The following is a 20,864-nucleotide window of genomic DNA, read 5'->3' as shown; positions in this document are numbered from 1 at the left end:
AGGAACACAAGAGTTTCATGTGTATAGCTTTAAACATTGGAATTGTTCCTTGGGAAAATGTACTTTTTGACGCATGACCTGGCTGATTAGAAAATACATATATTTAATGAATAATATTAGTAGTTTAAATCACTTTATAAAGGGAAATCTGACAAATTATAAATAAACCAAATTGCATAGAAATGGAATTTTGGAATTGGAAGGAACCAAAGGGAGAACTTAATCCCCAAATTTTACAGATGAGCAAACTGAGGCAGGCAGTTAGTAGATCAAAAACTAGCACTCAGTTCTCTTGGCTTCCAATCAGGTGTTCCTTTTACTACACCACACAGCACACTTGTGTTACGGCTAAGATCCAAACACAATCCCCTCCCTGTGTTTCTAATGTTTGAAAGGTAATGATAATCAAATCCCTGATTTTTTTATTCTACAGTGATCAGGATACAAGATTTACTACATAATGTATCCTACAGATTAGCTAATGTCCCTGAGACAATTAGGTTTTATCATTAGCAGATATTAAATACAAGCAAATCCTTTTGTCTTAAAATGTTTTCTACTTCAAAATGTAGCTTAAAAGCTTCAGGGCCCTATAAACCACATGCTGACAACTTTGGGTTGTTGTTTTAAAACTTAAAATTTTTAGACTATAAATGTAAGAATTAATATTCAAGCCTTGACCTATTATTTTTTCCCTAAATTAAGTAAGGCCAGTTACTTTGAAACTTCACTAATAACGACAGCCACTAGCCACCTGTGGCTATTAAGCACTTTTAAAATGTAGGTACGTCCAAATTCAGACGGGCTATAAGTATAAAATACACACAAGAATTTGAAAAATTAGTATGAAAAAAGAATGTAAAATCTCACTAATTTTTAAAATATTGATTAGATGTTGAAATATTTTGGATATACCAGGTTAAATAAAATATATTATTAACATTAATTTTGCCTGTTTATTTTTTTTTAATGTGACTACTAGAAATTTTAAAATTACATACGTGGCTTGCATATTGAACATTTCTATTGAACAGCTCTTAGCCATCAATCGTATATATCTAGGTACAACTGATAAAAAGTTTGTATATTCTCTAAGAATAAGTTAACATATAAAAATCACCTACATAATCACTAGTCAATGTCTGTGCTAAAGAAGATATGATGTGTAAAAACATATTAAATGCAGAAACCAACTTTAGTTGGCTTTATGTATTTTTCCTCAGTAGATTTACATTTTTGGTTTTGGTTAATACTGGAAGTGGTTTATATTCCCTGATCACATGTGAACTGATAAGAGAGAAATGTGTCCCAGAAGCATGGCAAAAAAAAAAAAAAATTCAGCCTTTGTCTTCTTCAATCCACACATATATGTGAGTTGACTTAAAAACAAATACTGTGATTTAAAAACAAATACTGACATAAAACACCATCAGATACTCTGCAAATGCAGACTAGGCTATAACTTAAAGATTTCAGGAATTAACAGTAATTCAACAAAACAAAACATCTATAATTTATACCTTTGCTCCATCTGAAATACTGTCCCAGTTTCCACCACTCAAAGAGAACTTTCCATTGCCTATACGCAGCAGTATCTCTTCAGGAGTATCATTGGGACCATTAGCAAATGGAGTATATCTATTAATAAAAAAAGATTTAAGTATACATAAGGGCCTAACATATATATTAAATCTAATTGAAGTGATGAGTATAGAACTACAAGAATATATTTACTATAGCAAATTAAGAATACCACCTAAAATTTCCCTTTACTGTTCATATCAAATTTTATATTTCAAACAATAAACTTAATCCTAATGAATTATTTAATAAAATGAAGAGTCTTGCCTATAGCAATCATTTTTTTTGCCTTTGATCAGTTAATCAATGTAAAATAAAATAAAGGTAGCTTTTTATGTAGCTCTACATTCTGAAAATCAGACCAGAATGAAACATGCAAATTTTATATTCTCACGGGCATAAGTTAGCAAACCAAATATACCTACTATGAAGAAATTGTTAATTTTATATATTCATAATATATTTATTGAATTGGCTCAAATTTATTCATTAGCATTTTATCAATATTATCAGTGAAAACAAGTTAACAATAGTTTTAATTAATGTTTATGAAAAACTGGTTAAATATTTATATCAATGTAACAGAAAAATCCTCTATAGCCATTAAAATTATTACATGGATCAGTATTCACAGACAGGAAGACAAATACATTGTATGAAGTTAAAATAGTTTAAAAAATAATTATAGAATGACAAAAAGTGATCAGTTTTATACCATTGTAACAAATGGAACTAAAAATGGTATTCAAATTTGGGAACAGAAAGACTTATGGTTAAAAAGTATGAGGAAGATGTCTTAATATGTTAATGTGTTAATCCTCTCATGTAACCATTAAGTTGACAAAAACACACATACATATGCACACACACAAAATGTTTTGTTTAGTCATAAAGTAAATATTTGAAAGCAGCTATCTAGAAATTGTATCCCATGGTTTGAAACCAATACTGCTGATTGCTGTTCACATGAAAACTTGAGCTACCCTTAACTTTAGCACTTGCTGTGGTCTATAACTATTTTGCCTATGTCTAAAAGTACGTGGAATATACTGACATGTAATTATCACCAAGCCAATAAATAATTTAGAGTCACCATTTTCATAACTTATCTTTATAAAGCTCCTGCTACATCAAGCATATTTAATTATACTAAATGGCTTCTTTAAAAACTCACACCTAAGTACAATTATATTATAATTCTTCAAATTTCATTCTACACATTAGACTTTGCTAAACCTAGCCTTTATCTACGGCTACACATTTTTACTCCTAAATAAAAGTGCTACTCATTATTAAAACAGCACTTGTATTATTTATAAATTAACAATATTAACACAATCCAATGGTTACATTTTTTAGTATTTCTTTATCCTTTTAAAAGAAGGCAGCTGTGCGTGTTTCTGTAGTTTAGTATTGTCACCACTTTATTTAGCTTTGTTATAAAGCTCGATCTTACTAAATCTCTATTGCCAAGAGAACCAAAATTCAAGTACTTAAAAAAAATTAACACCAGCAAGTTCAGGGGTAAGCATCTGCTGAACCATGAAATTATTTCATGCTCAAGTAAACATTTTCAAAAAGTAATACACTCAAATGTAAAATATCAAAATAAAAATAAATGCTTTATTTTGAAGTTTTAGTTCTAACTGAACAATCTTTTAATTATATATCTAAATAATGCCTCCTTAAACACCTTATGTTTTTTAAATTTTATAAGTATATAATATTTTGAAATATTGATAGCATTTTCCTTAAGGTTATTTTCATCTGTCCTCTTTCTAGATGAAAATATACAGGTGAAATTCAAATAATGATGTGAATTAATTTGAGTATATAAATTTCTTACCCAGCCAACATTGTGTAAAAAAGGACTCCCAGACTCCAAATATCACAAGCAGCATCATAGCCTTGTTGCATAAGAACCTGAGAAAGAAATACTCATCTGGTACTACTCAGTATAAACTCAGTTTTCTCATCTAAAAGAAAGTTGTGCTTCTAATAATCTCACAAATGTTCACAATTTAGCTCATTTTAATCTTTTCAAAAATAAATTCACAATGTTAAAGGGAAAGTCTTCTGCAATTAACAAGCATTCAATAAGTGGCTATTAATGTGATTAAGCAACATGAGTGATACAAAAAAACAGCCTTTAAAGATATGATCCCTGACCTCAATGAGCTTTCACTCCTCCTCTCAGGAAATCCAGACACATCAAAATTTAAAATAATATGTATAGAGAGCTTAATATATTCTACACAGAGTACTGTCTTTTAACCCTAACACTGACTCTATGAGATAGATATTACTTCCATTTTGAAGATGAGGAAACTGACGTAAATGGTAAGTAATTTGCCCAATATCACAAAACTAGTGAGTAGTGGAGCAGGCATTCTTACTCTAGTGTCTGTGATTTTAATATCTATGATAATTGCCTCCTTATTACACAAGAGGTGGTAAGATAATATATAATCTCATGAAAGCAAGATGAATTTATATTTTATATACAAGGCTCATGTCTTAAAAAAAATCAGTATATTTCTGGATCGCAAACACACATTTGATAAATTCTGAATGGTTTTGTTAATTTTTCATATAATAATTTAGGTAGCTTTTTTCTTTTGAGACTAGTATTAATAAAAATCAAATAACATATTTATTATATATTCATGTGAATATTCTCTGTGAAGTTAATAGCTAGTCTGAGGTGAAATGAGGCCTTTTTTTAAATTTAGAAAAACAAGCCCACTACTAAAGCCTTTAGACATAGGAACAAAATAGAAACATTATTAATGCGTTAACACTGGGGACTGTATAACCACCAGAATGGACATTTCATTTATAAAAGGCTAAAAATATTAATGTTTAGCTTTGACAATGGCCAGACTTGAATAATACGTATCTAACTAACTTAAAATTCAAGATATAATGTTTTTTTCATAGTCAAAGTGTATTTATAAGAGCACACGTATCTGCAAACTTGGGAAGCTGAATAGGCTATCAAAATACCTATTTAACTGGCTTATGTAAATAACACTAGTGGAGACTACAAAGGCCCTAATAAATAATGAGGTAGAGCTAAACAATTCACATCACGATAAGCCTAACCTGGCATCCTCTAGTGAAACATAAACCTCTCCTGCTTTTTTCCCTTATCTCTTTCCTTTTCTCATCACTTCCTTTTTTTTAAATACATTTATTTATTTAATTTATTTATAATTCTTGGCTGCATTAGGTCTTTGTTGCTGTGCGCAGGCTTTCTCTAGTTGCGGTGAGTGGGGGTTACTCTTCGTTGCAGTGCACGGGCTTCTCATTGCAGTGGCTTCTCTTGTTGTGGAGCATGGGCTCTAGGCATGTGGACTTCAGTAGTTGTGGCTTGTGGGCTTCAGTAGTTGTGGAGCACAGGCTCTAGAGCACAGGCTCAGTAGTTGTGGTGCACAGGCTTAGTTGCTCTGCGGCATGTTGGATCTTCCCGGACCAGGGCTCGAACCCATGTCCCCTGCATTGGCAGGATAATTCTTAACCACTGCTACATCAGGGAAGCCCTCTCATCATTTCTTGCAGTTCTGGGCATCACCATGTTTTCCCTGGTTCCCTTAGGACAATATTTTTAAAGGTTCCCGGATGATCCAATGCAAAGCCAAGGCTGAGGGACTGCTTAGTGAACTAGTTGGACAGGCAAGGGTTAATCAGTGAGTCAGCTATAGGTATTTCATACTCCCAAAACCTTCAGAGTTAATGAGAAGAAAGGCACTGGAGGGATCATATTGCTTAATCTAATTAGGATCAATCATGAAAAACTTGGTTTAGCTTTACCACACACTTAAACCCATTTTGTAGCTGTAAAGAAGAGGCAGTCTACTTTTGTTCTAGATCTCAATGTCCTATTAATAGTAAGAACATACAGCCATAAAAAAAAAGGCAAGGTAGCGGGATGAAGGAAAGAGTACAATGTAGAAAGTAACGTGCTTCATACCTTCTTACTTGCATCAAGTTAAATACAAAGAAGATAGAAGTCAAAATTAAAGTAGTTAATGACTTTACTTTCTCTCTCATTTGGCTTCCCAAATCATCAAAATGTAACATAGACAGAGATGCTCATTCAGATAAATTCATATTTGGAGGAAAACATATGACAGCCTAAAGCCAGAGCAAAGCAGGGTAATTTCACATTTACTTTTTAAAAAGAGTTGCAGGCATAGCATCCATCCAATATATTGTAAATTCCTTTAGTTCAGGATCATTCTTAGACCTCAGTAGACATTAAATGTCAGTTGAATAATATGATAGATTTGCTTTTATAAAAGAATAAATATTTTTTGAGATACATTAATTTTTGTGACATAGGTATAGTACAAAAGCACATCTATTAAGTAAATAAGCCTTAAGAGGTTGACTGAATTGATGCATATCAAAAAAGTGAATGAATATTCCTTATTGTTCAGCTGAAATTAGTACTACTAATTAGTTTCTCTTTTAGCAAATAAGGGATCTTAATGAACTGTGATGAATAATGAATTTATACTCTCATAAATGCTATTATTTATTCAAATATCTGCATGGATACTTGAATCTTTCTGATTCTAGTTGAAAAGATAATGCATTTCACTTCACTAATAATTTTTGAAGGGGTCTGAAATTTTAGAAACAAATCTTACCCCAAACCTGTTTTACATTTATAACAATTTACAAATATGCATTGATTGCTAGCAGAGGCTTCAGCTCTTGATAATAAAACTTTTCAAAGCATTTTGAAAATACAAATTATAACCTAGCCAAAGGTAGTTCAGACACTAGAGGCATTAGTTACAGACAAGTGGTCTCCACATGCCCACCTAAAAACCTTCACTATTACAATGGTGAGAGTGTCTTACTACAATGGAAGTCTGTTAGGATAAAAAGCATCAATGGGCTGTATTCTACTCTGCAGATTTGTACTCATTTACCTAGGAAAATGTTTACCTAGCCATTAATCTAAAAATGTTTACCTAACCATTAATCTAAACACAGACATACTGTATATTTTTCATTTTAATGAAATGAGAAATATACAGTATACCCTATATTTAACAGAAGAACCTTAATCTCAAATTTCTATCTTCCTATTCTATAAAACCATTAAAATGCCCTAGAAAAGCTAATTTTTTATGCCTAAGATATCTCTTACATCTGGGGGCAGTACAATAACCCCTTCTTGGATCATGCATGCATCCCAATTTTTGTTTTGGGACATACAGTTTCTATATATTTTAATGTGATAAAAATTTGTACATTCATTATTCTATGAATATAATTAAAATATAGATTAGAGCACATTCTCTGCATACATACACAATTTCTTACAGGGAAAATCTTATCATAAAAACCCTGTAAAGCAGGTGTTATACTTCTTCCTCAACATTAACATCTTAAAGGAAGATTTAATAAATTTTAACATGGGAACTTTTCACTATTTTCCTATTTTCTATGTTTCTATTTTCATCACTAGAAATATTATTTTTCTAATAGCTACATTAAAATACAGATTTGTTGATATTTCAATATAAGAAATATGCTGCGTCTTGTATTATATTTGATGTGCAATATTATCCATAAAGGACTAGTATTTAATGCAAAAAAAACATGCACATGAGATAGGAATTCATCCTCAAATTATTTTATTCTTCTTCTGACTTGGAAAATTCAATTTTTCTAACCTGAGGATATCTGTGTATTTTCATTTGTGTTAAACATCCGATAATTCATATGACTTAGCATTATTCATAACATATAAGAACAGTTCTTGACTTTTACAAAGAAAACTTATAAACAATCTATATGACCAATGCCATCCCTGATTCATTTTTCATCACCCATACTTTCACTGCTGTGGGAGTTGCTACTGTCAAAGCTCCCATCCCCATTATCAGAACTGACAGACTGCTGGAGCTTGCCAAATGTGAAACGTGCACCCCTTGACTTCCTCATCTTCACCTTTCCTGTCTCTTCTAAGATCTACATACGAATGTTATTTGCCAAGAAAAACCCTACCGCTTATTAAAAAAACCCTGTGAAGCTGTTTTCTCCATGAATTAGAAGATCTTAAAGATAATCGGGGATGGCATTGCCCATGTTATGTATAATGCTAAACAATATAAATCACTTCATGTTCAGCACAAACCAAAATATCTGAAAATCTATCCTGGCTTTGTTACACAGTGAATGCTGATATTAAGTATTTTGAGCCTCAGTTTCCTCCTTTAGAATATTTAATATGTTTAAGGTGAGGTTATCTTCACTCTCTGCCCTGCTCTAAAAGGGTATGATTCTGAAACCACCATGTAACCCAGCAGAATAGAATAATCTGATTATTACATTCAGGTTGGTTTCAGATGCTAGTTATTAGTTTGAATATTTATATTGGGAGTTATCAGAATTCAATGATTTAAAGAGCTTTATAGCTGGGAAAGGACAAGATAACTCAGCTTTTACCTACCTACCATAACATATACATGATATCAAATACATTTAACTAAAGGAAAAGAATGAAAGGCAAATACTGAAGTTTTAAAGAATACCTCAGGTGCCACAAAGTTTGCAGTGTAGCATGGAGTTAAAAGAAGTCCATTTTCTCCTCGAAGTTGTTTTGCAAACCCAAAATCACAGATCCTAATGGAGTCTGCATTGGCTGATTCATCCACGTATAAAATATTACTGGGTTTAAGATCACGATGAACAACCTTGAACATTAAAAAAAAAGCTTTACAATTCTATAGCTAACTAAATATCTGTGGAATAAAACATTGTAAGTTAATATATTTCCAGGAAAGGGAAATGTCTCAATGATAAAATTTTGAAAATGATACTTTCTCCAACCATGATGGCCCTGACAACCTGAAGTACACAGACAAAATTATCTCTATCAGACAGATGTGCCAGGTTTTTTATTTTTGTTTTTTTCTTTTTGCGGTACGTGGGCCCTCACTGTTGTGGCCTCTCCCGTTGTGGAGCACAGGCTCCAGACACGCAGGCTCAGCGGCCATGGCTCACGGGTCCAGCCGCTCCGTGGCATGTGGGATCCTCCTGGACCGGGGCACGAACCCGTGTCCCCTGCATCGGCAGGCGGACTCTCAACCACTGCGCCACCAGGGAAGCCCCAGATGTGCCAGTTTTTATCAAGCCACCAGTTTTGTTAACCACTTCCAATCTCAAAACTCAATTATCAGTTCCACTTGTAGATATAATGGACTAAGACCCTACTCAACACCCCCTCCCCACGGTAAACAACTATAAAACCTAAGTAGAAAAATCAACTACCTTGAAGGTACTGGGGAATGAGCAAAAGGAGACAAGACTCTGGTGGGGAGTACATACTTGTCACAAAGCAGATTTTTCAGCACAAACCCTCCTAAGAAAATTACCCACTGAAAACAAAACAAAAAATAATCACTGGAGAAAAATAACAGAATATAACAAATCTCCGTACGTTAATACACAAATGTGCAGTACACAATCCAAAATTATCTGATATACAAAGAACCCCTCCCCCCAAAACAGATCACAGTTTCAAGAAAAAAGAAAATCAATTCCAACTCCAATATAAACCATGTTGGACCTAACAGCAAGCATTTTAAAGTGGCTATTATTGTGATATGATAGATGTGCTAGGTAATGCTATGGTGGCAAAATAACATATAAATGTCTCAAATCAACATGTACACCTTAAACGTACACAATGTTGTATGTCAATTATAGCTCATCAAAATGCCTTTGTTCAACATTCACAAGACTAAATAAATATAAGAGAAATTTAAAAAAATAACGTAGTAAAACACTTTCAATGCATGAAAACTCGGCAGAAAAACAGAAACAGTAAGAACCAAAGGAAATGCTAGAAATGGAAAATATTCTGAAATTCTCTGTGATGATTTTCTTTCTGATACACTATCTACTTCATTCAATCTAGTCCTATTTTTAATCAGCAGTTTACTACATTAAAAGGTCTTTCAAGACAAGGATCAAGACTTAAACTCATGGTTGAATCTGCAATACCTTTTATAATGTCTGGCATGTAGAAATGCTCAACACGTTTGTCATTAATTTACCTAATTGATGTAGTGTTTAATTTCTAAAATAATAAACAAAAGAGATGTTTATCATTTTCTTCTTCTCAAAAATTCTGGTCATCCTTTATTTTACAGTGTGTTGATAAAGACAATCAAGGAATTAAATTATTATAGAACTACTCCTTTAGCATTATACAATTTACATTTCAAAATGCTGAAAACGTACTCTGTAAAACCACACTCAAAAATGAGTTCTGGCCCCTGTAGAATTTTCATTATGTCATTTCTGAGTCGTTCATTGTTTTATTGTTTATATGTAAGTGGGTACATATCTACTACTACAACTATTCAAACTTACATTTTTAAATTATTTGTGACTCTCTTTTCTTGTTTAGCTATATATATAATAAAAGTTACCTTGTTTTGATAACTCAGTTCATTTGCTTTCTTTATGAAGAGATAGGAAGCAAAATAACAGGCCTGCACCTCCACTAGAAATTTCAATATAGTAATACTTCAAATGTTTAGAATCCAAATTTCTTACTGTATTGGGGGAGGGGCTGGCAACAATCAAGTTATGCAGTCTTGCCAGAACTTTCATGCTAGGCATAGTATAATCTGAATAATATTCACAACATGCCCTTGGATAACTCTTTTATGTTTCACTTTTAAGTTTGATTAGGTTTAATAATTTAAAAGTCAAGGTTAGATATATAATTCAAACCACTTTTAAAACTAATATGCTATTAAATTAGGGCTAACAGGTAGAGTGAAGAAAATTAATAAGGTATTACCCAATTTCCTAATCCTATAACCGTCACTAAATTATGAATTTTATTAGGCTATTCCGTATAAAAATATGTGATAAAAAGTAATTCATTTTAGGTGTCATATCCTATATATTATTTTGTGAAGATATAAGCCCCAGAATTAAAAGGAAGACTATAACTACAACTTACTCCTTGACAATGAAGATAGTCAACTGTGTTAGTTATTATAAACAGTACATCACTAGCTTCCCGTTCTGAAAAACATTTTTGTTTGAGAATACGGTCAAGTAGCTCTCCTCCTTTCATCAAATCCGTAACAAGGTAAACATATCTACCATCATCATAAACCTAAAAAAGAACATATTTTCAAAATGATATTATTTATAATTACAATTCTGAAATGTTTTAAATTATATTTACTTTGCTTTTCTAATGAACCTCTAGTGTTAAAAAATATTATTCCTTTAGTATTAATATAGTGCAGGCTCTACTGAAGGTTAAACTGGCTAAATGGACTCTTACACCATTCTGTGAGACCATGTTAAACATATAATTGTATTAGCTTTTGAAGTTTTCTGTTATACTTCATCAAAGAATATAAATGGAAAAATAGAACTTTGTGCCTCTCAAATGGCATCTGTCTCACTTTTTTACTGTATTATAGGCACTTTCCTTCCTTAATGATAGTAAGCTTCCTTCTGGCAGTAAATATATTATTTGTTTTTTAATATCTTCCCCATAGTCTATTATCTGACATGGTGTCTTAAATATTTGTTGAATTCAAATACTATATCAAGGAGAATATATTAAAAATATGTACACCCTTTTATTCAGAGCACGTGATATCTACATCTACACATACAAACACATATGTGTAGACATATATCTATCTATCCACACACATACATACATTTACATATATATAAAATACTATTTAAGGATTATAAATCAAAATGTATATCATATTATCTGAAACAAACTGATCAAGGTGATGGTTTATTGTCTGCCTTTTCTACAGAGGAAAGAGCATTATTTTCTTTACATGAAAAGTCAGCATTCAGTAACATCTATTACTATGAGTCATATGTTCACTTTTAAAAAAGTAGACTAATACTATTTCAGCCAAGCAACAATACACAGTGCTACAGCCAATTGCTGTACAATCAAGAAAGTAAAATCTCCTAGAATTTGGCAGATTCCCAATCTCCTGTATCTTCTATACTTGTAGTACTAGAGAATAATAAATGTTGCTGGTGATAATGTTAACTAGTTAACAGCTAGAATACATTCAAGTAATCAGGACACTCTCATTTACCAACCGTCATAGTTCCTTTCTGACGTTTTATAAGAAGGGTAGTAGTATAAAATCATCAGGGGAAAAAGAAGAACTGAAGTGGCAAATTTAAGAGTCTTAAGATTTTGTGGCATGAAAGTAAACATACCATGGACATGAAAAGTTTCAATAAGAAAATAAAGTGCCAAGTCATAACTTCATTAGCTTAGCTGATACACAGATTTTAAATACCTACATCCTTTAAAGTGATAATGTTAGGGTGTTGTCCATAGCGCATCAAAATTTCAATTTCTTCTGAGGGGTCTCTTTTACTTTTGTCAATGATCTAAGAAATAAGACAAGAAAAATCTCAGAGGAAAAATATTTTCTTTGTCTAAAAATGAATGACATAATTTAAATTTGGTTATATTTTCAAGCAAATAATAAAACTCCAGAGTAATGTTTGTCTCACATTATTTTAATATTTAAAAATTTCCTATAACTGAAACAATAAAAAACAGAGCACTTTCTTCAACATTATATTCCATCTAACTAAAACTATACTGATAATTTGATCTAAATGTGACAGTAATTGTCACAATTGCTCAATCTTAACATACTACATTAAAATAAAATTATTCAAAAGCAAGACATTCATGAAACACACTGTTCCTCCAAAATAAGTCTTTTTTTATTGAACAAAATAAAGTCTTGGAAAGAAATTCAAAATGAAAATATTAAGTCTTAAGAGGTTTTCCTCATCATTTTATCTTTGCTTTCTCCACTTGCTCCACTGAAAAACTGTCTGTCAGTTGACCTGCAATTTAACTTACACATATAAAACAAACAAAAAAAAGTTAGCCTCAGAGACAATACCTTCACTGCAAATTCCATGTTGGTAGCAGTGTGTATGCATCGTTTGCAAACAGAATAGGAGCCAACACCAATATCCTCTTTCAATTCATACGCTTCACCAAATTGTGCAGCATTTCCATTTATCTGTTTTTGTTAAAAAGTAAAATACAAAATAGAATGATATGGTTTCACATTTTTTATCTTCTCTCCTAAGTATACATTCTTCTTAAATCTTTTAAAAATCAAGAATAATTCTAGAGAAGTTTTATCAGTATTTATAAATGGTTTACACAGATTCTGAACTGATCCTAAATTGTAGACTTTCTAGATCCCCAAAGCCAATACGATAATTAAATCAACTAGCTAATACATCACCCATTACATTTTCTTGCCAAAAGAGATCACATAAATATAATTAAAGGTTACTACTGTCTGCTTTTTTCCAAAACATATGGAGACATCTTTAATTCATTATACAGAGATAAATGAAGCAGTTGAAAATCACTTAAAAACCACTGTAAATCCATTAGCAATAACTGAAAGAAATAATTATCCCCAATCTGAATAATCTAAGTGGAATTTACCTGAACAATTGGTAATACATTTGCACTTGTGATTGGAGTGATTTTGTATTCTTCTGCAATAGAAGTTGCAACAAAGCTGAATCCTTTGAAGAGTTGATGAGCATTAGCACTAGCTGGCAAACCAGGAGAATCTAATGTCCAAATAATTATATTTAATTAGAACTACACAGAATTTTATGATATGAAATGTGAACATTTCTTTGAATATAAAGGAAACCATTAAATGTTATCATCAGACATACTATATTAGGTATTTGATTTATTTTATATTATCTGTTTCCCCATACTATTATGCAAGCTCCATGTAGATTATAATTTTTGTCTGTTCTGTTCACTTCTACACTGTCACTGCTTAGTACATAGTACTAAGTACATAGTAGGTATTCAATATTTGTTGATGAATGTATGAAACAGATGCCAATAAAAGTAAACCTCATTAAATTGTAAACTATAAGAGTCAGAGTGATATATCTCATATCTTACCTCTTATCCCCATCCTTTAATGCATTAGCATGTCAAAAAACTTTTAAAGTAAGAAAAAAAGAAAACGTTCACCCTTTGCTCTAGTCTCTGCTTCCCTAGTAAATACTTCCCATGTAAAGCCTCTGTTTGAAAGGTGTCCAAGCAATGCTGTATATAGGATCCACACTTCCACACAGGGCAAACCACCCTCTGCAAACTTACAATTCTTTTAGTTTTTACCTAAGAAGCTAGTTTACTTTTTTAACCATCTAACTGAATAAAAGCCCTTATGTTACACATAAACATGCATTACCTTTAGGTGTTTTTGCAGTAAATTCAGGATCAAAACAAAAAGTATCATCTGGTTTTCCAGAAGCCGGTTTGAAAGGAGGCTGAACTTCTCTCTTATATAATTTCTAGAAGAAATAACAGAATAACACAGAAATGTATTAATACTTGAAAAATTATTAAAGCAGAACATGATATTCACAGTCCTTAACAGAAGACTCACAATTTCATAAATGAAATTTCAACAGGCTTCAGATACCTGTTAACCAAATTCTAACCTGTTAACCAAATTCTGTGTATCATCTAAACTTGAGAGATAATGTACAGAATCAAATGAGACCAAGAAACACAGCAGCAATGCCACAGGTTGCATTCACGAGGAATAATTCTGTTCAGTTTTGGATTTCAAAAACTGACTTGAATTCTCACTGGTAAAATAACCATACAGAACATATCACAATGTTACCATGCAGAAATAACTAATAACATTCTAGGATATCAAAATTAATAATTAGTCTAACTCCAAGAAATATGCATTATACCTATTTTGTTTTCACATAATAATATGTATTAGATGCACTGATTAGAGCTCTTTTTATAGAATTCAAAAATTGAAACTTGTCTAACAATCTAACTTCCTAAAATTTATGTTTTGGAAAGACATATAAAATATCTTACAACATAACTATTTTTTGGAAATCTACTTTTTTAAAAGCTCACAGTCTCACAGTGAGGGAAAATTAATAGAGGATTACTTTAAAGTAATTTTCATTTATTTAAACATGTACACATTCCACTCTTATTATTTAAGAAGAATAAACAAACTGTTTAGATATAAAAATAATGGAAAAATCATTTCTAGTTTTTCTAGTTAAAGAAAAAGGAAGAGCAGAGAAGCATTAGAAAAAAATGACAAGGGAATGCAAGGACACCGAAAGAGGGATGCACACAGATGTGACAAAGGGCAGACTCCCATGCAGTATGTTCACTGTGTGGCCTTTCAGGTTATTAATACTATTAATGTGTTGCAGTTTTACAACTATAAAAACTAAATCAAAATATTAACTTCTGAAACCTGTTCTACAAGCCAGAAGAAATAATAATTTGGTCAGTGACTAGTGGCTCTCTACCTCTGCCTTAGAAACCAAAAGAGACACTTTTTCTTTAGGGATAATTTTCAATACCAGTGCCAGAATTAAATAATCAAAAACACTTACCTATGATGATTAATAGTACATAAAATACATAAAGCTGAGTTGTAAACAACAATAAAAAGTGAGCTTTTCTAAGAAAAGCTCATTAGTCTGGGAGTTGCAACTTAAAAAAATTTAATACATGACTTTGCAGAATTTCACAATGTTTCTGTTTTCATGTTCTCTCAAAATTTAGTAAAATACCTATATACAAAGATTTTCACTTCTTAACAAATTAAATTTGTTCTAATACATGACAAAGAACCATTCGAAATCAAATAACATCTTAGATTCTTTAGAATTCATTTTTCTATAAGAATCTGTCCTATGATTCATCCCCCTTCTCCTTTCTCTTCTTCCCCCCACATTCCCCAACCTAGAATAGGGGAGAATATTAACCATATTTAACAGGTAAGACAAATGAGCAACAAAAATTTACTACATATCATCCACACATCTACTGGTTCAAGGTAATTGCATGAAATGCTACACCTGTAAATAAAATCTCATACTAAAAATAAAACAAATGGATTAAGTTCATCAGCAAAGTCCATATATTACCATTTACTCTTGAGTTTTTGCTTTTATTAAAGGTACTCAGTAACGAACTTGCTACTGAACTTACATTCCAGTCAATATTTGCAAAAAAAAGATGTCTTTTGATTTCGTCAACTCCTTCTGAACCTATAAAAATGGAAAGAATGTTTTTACCAGTCTGAATTTTTTAATCTGCTTACCTGGCTTCCAGGCTATTATCTGTAAATAGGAGTACACACATTTCATAGATTCCTTGAAGTGAAAAGTTTACAATTTCTTATCTTATGTTTTATTAATTGGTCCTCTGAATTCAATATAATAAAAAAAAAGTTGATGTTCATGCTGAAGCACATAGGGTATCATGAAATACTAAAATACCTTCTGAATCAAATAAAAATCATGTCTAACATAGCATTAAAATTTAAGCAATTTTCATTTTCATTTTTTTTTTTTTTTGCGGTACACCGGCCTCTCACTGTTGTGGCCTCTCCCGTTATGGAGCACAGGCTCTGGACGTGCAGGCTCAGCGGCCATGGCTCACGGGCCCAGCTGCTCCATGGCATGTGGTATCTTCCCGGACTGGGGCACGAACCCGTGTCCCCTGCATTGGCAGGCGGACTCTCAACCACTGCGCCACCAGGGAAGCCCCTTCATTTTCTTCATAATTCAATTTATGATCTCATATCTATAGGCCAAATTAAAAATGCAATGAATAAAGTGGCATCGAAATTTTAACACATGGACATAAACAGGATAATAGGATCACATTTGGATCCAGGGAAAGGCTACTAGAAAGTAGCCAAATAATGAGCAGTTATGGAAACATAACATTTATCTTGATGAATATTGGAAGGGACAAAATAATTATCTTCAAATATCTAAAAGGATTACCTATAGAAGGGAGAACTCTGTGAATTATGTCAAAAGAGACATTCATATGATATAATGATATATATTAAATATAAGTTCTGAATAACTAGACCATTCCATTTTTAATGATGGGTATAACAGAGTTTACTGGAATCTTTGCATACATAAAACATAGAATTCTACGTATAAACACTTAACAGTAGTAAACGAACTTAGGCCAGAAAACATAAAGTCATAATTATTCTCCCAAAGCATGTAGTATATTGTTATAAAAGCTAAGAAAATAAATAATACCCAATCTATTTGCTGGATTCCTTTTGAATAACATCCTTAGAAGACTTTGTGCTTCAGCACTAAGAAACTGCGGCATTCCAAGTTTTGCTCTGGAAAAGAGGATTTCAGAAAATTTCATTTAAATCTAGCCATACTTCTAAATTTATAAATCCCAAAAATAATTTTAAAGAATGCTATCACAATGGCAAATAATGTCCCCTATACGGTGGAAGGGAATGAGACAGTGAAAAATGTTCTTTTGTGTCAAATGAAAACCATAACAAGTTTCTCAAAACTGAAAGCAAGGAATTTTTCCCAAAAGAAAAAAAAATGTTTACACTTACTTTAATATCATATTCATGGTCTCATTTCTGTCTTTACCTTGAAATGGCAGAGTACCAGTAAGCATTTCAAACTAAAACAAACAAAAAATACCACAAGTCAACTTAGTAAAACTTAGAATTTACAATGAAATTCTTCAGGAAAAAAAATGAGACTTGTAATACATGATCATCAAATCATGCAGAATCTACATGATAGTAGGTCAAAACAGGACCAGAAAACTAGGTCACTTAAGGAAATACACCTCTGGTACCCCACAGTATATAGGCCAAATGAGAGGTGATTTGTAGCAAATGTAACCAACCATTTTTTCAATCCTAAATTCCTCAAACCAAAGCAATGTGGAAATAGACACAAGGCATTTTCTTTTAAAACAAAGATAAGCTTTTAAAGCAAACATTTAACAGTGAAAGAAAAGCAAAAATAAGTACTGAGCCATTTCAAATTCATACATGCTCAAGAAAGATAATCATTCTCATTCCCTTTGCTCTCTTTACGAAAAAAAAAAGGAACCAAACAAGAAGCTACACACACAGATACACACACCACACACTGATATATGTATTTTAATTTGAGACAGTTGTACACAGCATAATGAAAACTTTTTCCCTAAGGGAGTTAATTGAAATGTGGATAACTAGAACATTAAATAATCATATTTAAAAGAAAAAGTAGGTCTGAAAATGAAGACCATTATAGCTCACTAGAGAGAAACGTTTTCATATCCCTAATATTTAAATCTTAAGCTTAGATTCAAAAATGGCTTTGGCCTCAGTCCTCTGTTCATTTATTTGAACTTACAACCTTAGTTAGCTTATGCATTCAACTCTCTCCTGATGACTGATGACTCTCAAATCGATTCCAGTTTCAATCTCTCTCAATCCCCAGTTTTCCCTTCCAAATCTAAAGTAATGGTTCTCAACTGGAGCCTGAAGAGATAGGGGTAGGAGTCATAGAAAGGGAATGAAGACGAAGGGAAGTATGGTGTATGGGGATCATCTCTCTCAAGCTCCAGTCCCCTGCCCCCAAACCTAAAATAATGGTTCTCTCCTGGGGACTGGAGGAATAAGAGGTGGAAAGGCAAGAACAAAAAGAAAAAGAGAAGGATAGTACATTGGAATCACACCTTCCCCTCAAATAAACTATATGCTGGCTGGCAGAGTAATTTTTTGTTGTTGCTGTTGTTGTTGTTGTTGTTGTTTTTTAAGGTCTTCAGATGATTCTGATGCTCTCTCCACTGCCCTCTCCTAATTCATTATTATCAAGGGGTTAAACACTAACCCACAGTAACCTATGCAACGTGTTAAAAATAAATTATATCCCCACTTTCAAAATCATCTGTCCTTCCAAGCTATCTCTTTTCTATTGAACTACCTTTCTTTCGATCCCCTGAAGTTTTTAGAGGTATCTCTATCTTTGACCTTTCCCCTCTGCTTCATCTGTGGCATTTAATCTGTTACTAAGGTCAGCCACTTCTTACCTTGAAATGTCTTTAAGATCTCCTTTTTTTCATTCTATAATCTTACAACTGTCTTCAAAGGAGAACTTCTTGGTCTCCCTACTTTCAGTTTCCTCCATTTGCAAGCCATTTATATAATGCTACCAAGGCTAATTTTCCTAAAATACATTTTTTCTCTAATTACTGTCGTGTTCAAGAATCTACAAAAGTTTCCAACCACCCAGAGAATTGCGTGCAAATCCTTATAGGCTTATAGCCTCATTTCCTCCACCTTCACCCTCATTCTCCACTACTACTCTAGTCAAACTGGTTCTCCAGGTCTTTCCTAATACTATCACAATACTATTCTTCTTGACACACAGCTATTTGAATTTTATCCATTCTTTAGGGCTTAATTTAAGTTCTATCTCCTCCGCTTTTCTTACATCAACTTATATGAATTCTTGCCTGAACTTCTAAGGTATTTCCAGGCAGTTTATTTAGCTATTCCATTTGTTTCCCCAACCAGATAGCATGCTTTCTTAGGTCATGGAAAATGCCAAATATTGTACTTCTATCTGTTCCCACCCCACTGCCCTTACCAAATCCCAGGCTTATAATAGCCACTTAATATATTGATACATCATACGGTAATTCAGTGATAAAGAGGCAAAAATGGATTATCAGGCTTCTAGAGCAAATTGTATCTGATTCAACAGCTATTCACTTATCACCCTACTTAATACTACAAATTCTATGCTTAATCTTATGCCAAATCAGTCAGTCCATATGCTCATTATGCTAGATACTGTGGGAGATTATAAGTAGTAGAAGACAGGATTGCCCTCCTTAAGAGGTTTACAATCTTTCTAGGGACATGCTTGAAAAAATGTGACAATAAGATAATATACCATAAGGTGCTAAATTCTGTGATACCTAGTTAAAATACCATGTAACTACTAAACACAGTATTCTGAAATCTAAAATCTGGTAGGCCTTTATCTAAGTTTTAAATTTGAATAACTTGTAAAAGAATGCTGCCATTTACCTTTTAATCTAGCAACTAAAAGAAATCAGAACACCAAAACCCTAATTTTTATTGTATAACAGCTAGCCAATCAAGTTTTTTAACAGTCATGAACTTGAGAACCCTATTCTCACCCAACACATCCCAACACTCAGATTAAAATTCTAAACAATACTAATTGTATATTGGCATAATTAAAAAAAAACACTACTTACCATAAGGACACCATATGACCACCAATCAGCACTCTGGGAATGACCTCTTCTATTTACTACTTCAGGCGCCATATACTCCACTGTACCACAAAATGAGTAGGCCTTCTTCTCCTGATCTACTGATTCTTTGCTGAGTCCAAAATCTATAATAACAATATTACACAAAAAACATATCTGAAGATCTTCAGAAAATAGAAAATACCAAAAGAAACTAAACGATGAATTAAACCTACTCATGATGGCCTACGATTACCATTAAGAAAGCTCCTTACCTCAGTTAAACCTCATCCTCAAAATACATGTTTTCATGTCTATACAGGAATATGATTCAACAATTTTGAAAGGACAATTAAATTAAATCAACACTGTCATAGTGATCTAATTTTTAAAACAGACTAAGACAAAAAATGATAGTAATTTGCACTTTTTAAAATATTAGGAAAGCAAATTTTGCTTTGGTTTTGGTGAACTTCCACTTTGTTTTATGGTCTTAGAAGAGCTAAAGGTACTAATATATAAAAATCAATCTTATTTCTATATACCAGAGATAAAAAATTGAAAGGTGAAATTTTAAAAGTACTATTTATAACATCACCAAAAAACCCTCATGAAATCCACAGGTATAAATATACAAAGAATGCATATACAAGATCTGCATGCTGAAAACTATAAACATCAATGAAAGGAATCAGAGTAGATCTAAGTAAATGGAGAGAGATACTGGTCATGATTTGGAAGATTCAATGTTGTTAAAGATGTCAATTCTCCCTAAACTGATCTACAGAGTCAATGAAACATTAATAAAAATCCCAGCAAGATTTCTTCTGTAAAAATCAACAAGCTGAATTTAAAATTTATATAAAAAGACAAAGTAAATAGAATAGCCAAAACAATTCTGAATAAAAAAGGAAAATTCAAGGACTCACACTACCTGACTTCAATACTTACTATAAAGCTATAGTAATCAAGACAGCGTTGTACTGGAGAAAGACTACACACACACATACATATATGAATGCAACAAAACAGCGTCCAAGAATAGACTGACATATACAGTCGCTCTGCTATTCTTGTTTTAAAACTGCAAATTTGTTCCAATGCGATTGATACCTTA

The 20,864-nt window shown here is 32.3% G+C and overlaps 1 protein-coding gene across 2 annotated transcripts in view; it reads right to left on the bottom strand.

Moving 5' to 3' along the window:
- RPS6KA6 (ribosomal protein S6 kinase A6) overlaps positions 1–20,864 on the bottom strand; it is a 163,574-nt gene that overhangs the window by 42,001 nt on the left and 100,709 nt on the right. For both annotated transcript variants that reach the window (XM_060137183.1, XM_060137182.1), the window contains exons 9-20: positions 19,751–19,893; positions 17,073–17,143; positions 16,750–16,838; positions 15,674–15,732; positions 13,881–13,983; positions 13,106–13,236; positions 12,543–12,665; positions 11,923–12,012; positions 10,583–10,741; positions 8,136–8,297; positions 3,428–3,504; positions 1,521–1,638 (exon numbers count right to left, since the gene is read on the bottom strand). In XM_060137183.1, coding sequence (XP_059993166.1) covers positions 1,521–1,638; positions 3,428–3,504; positions 8,136–8,297; positions 10,583–10,741; positions 11,923–12,012; positions 12,543–12,665; positions 13,106–13,236; positions 13,881–13,983; positions 15,674–15,732; positions 16,750–16,838; positions 17,073–17,143; positions 19,751–19,893 — 1,325 coding nt within the window. The remainder of the gene's footprint in view (positions 1–1,520; positions 1,639–3,427; positions 3,505–8,135; positions 8,298–10,582; positions 10,742–11,922; positions 12,013–12,542; positions 12,666–13,105; positions 13,237–13,880; positions 13,984–15,673; positions 15,733–16,749; positions 16,839–17,072; positions 17,144–19,750; positions 19,894–20,864) is intronic.

Source organism: Lagenorhynchus albirostris, chromosome X (genome assembly GCF_949774975.1).
Source record: "Lagenorhynchus albirostris chromosome X, mLagAlb1.1, whole genome shotgun sequence".
Classification (NCBI taxonomy): Eukaryota; Metazoa; Chordata; class Mammalia; order Artiodactyla; family Delphinidae; genus Lagenorhynchus; species Lagenorhynchus albirostris.
This window is presented reverse-complemented; position numbering and strand designations above follow the sequence as displayed.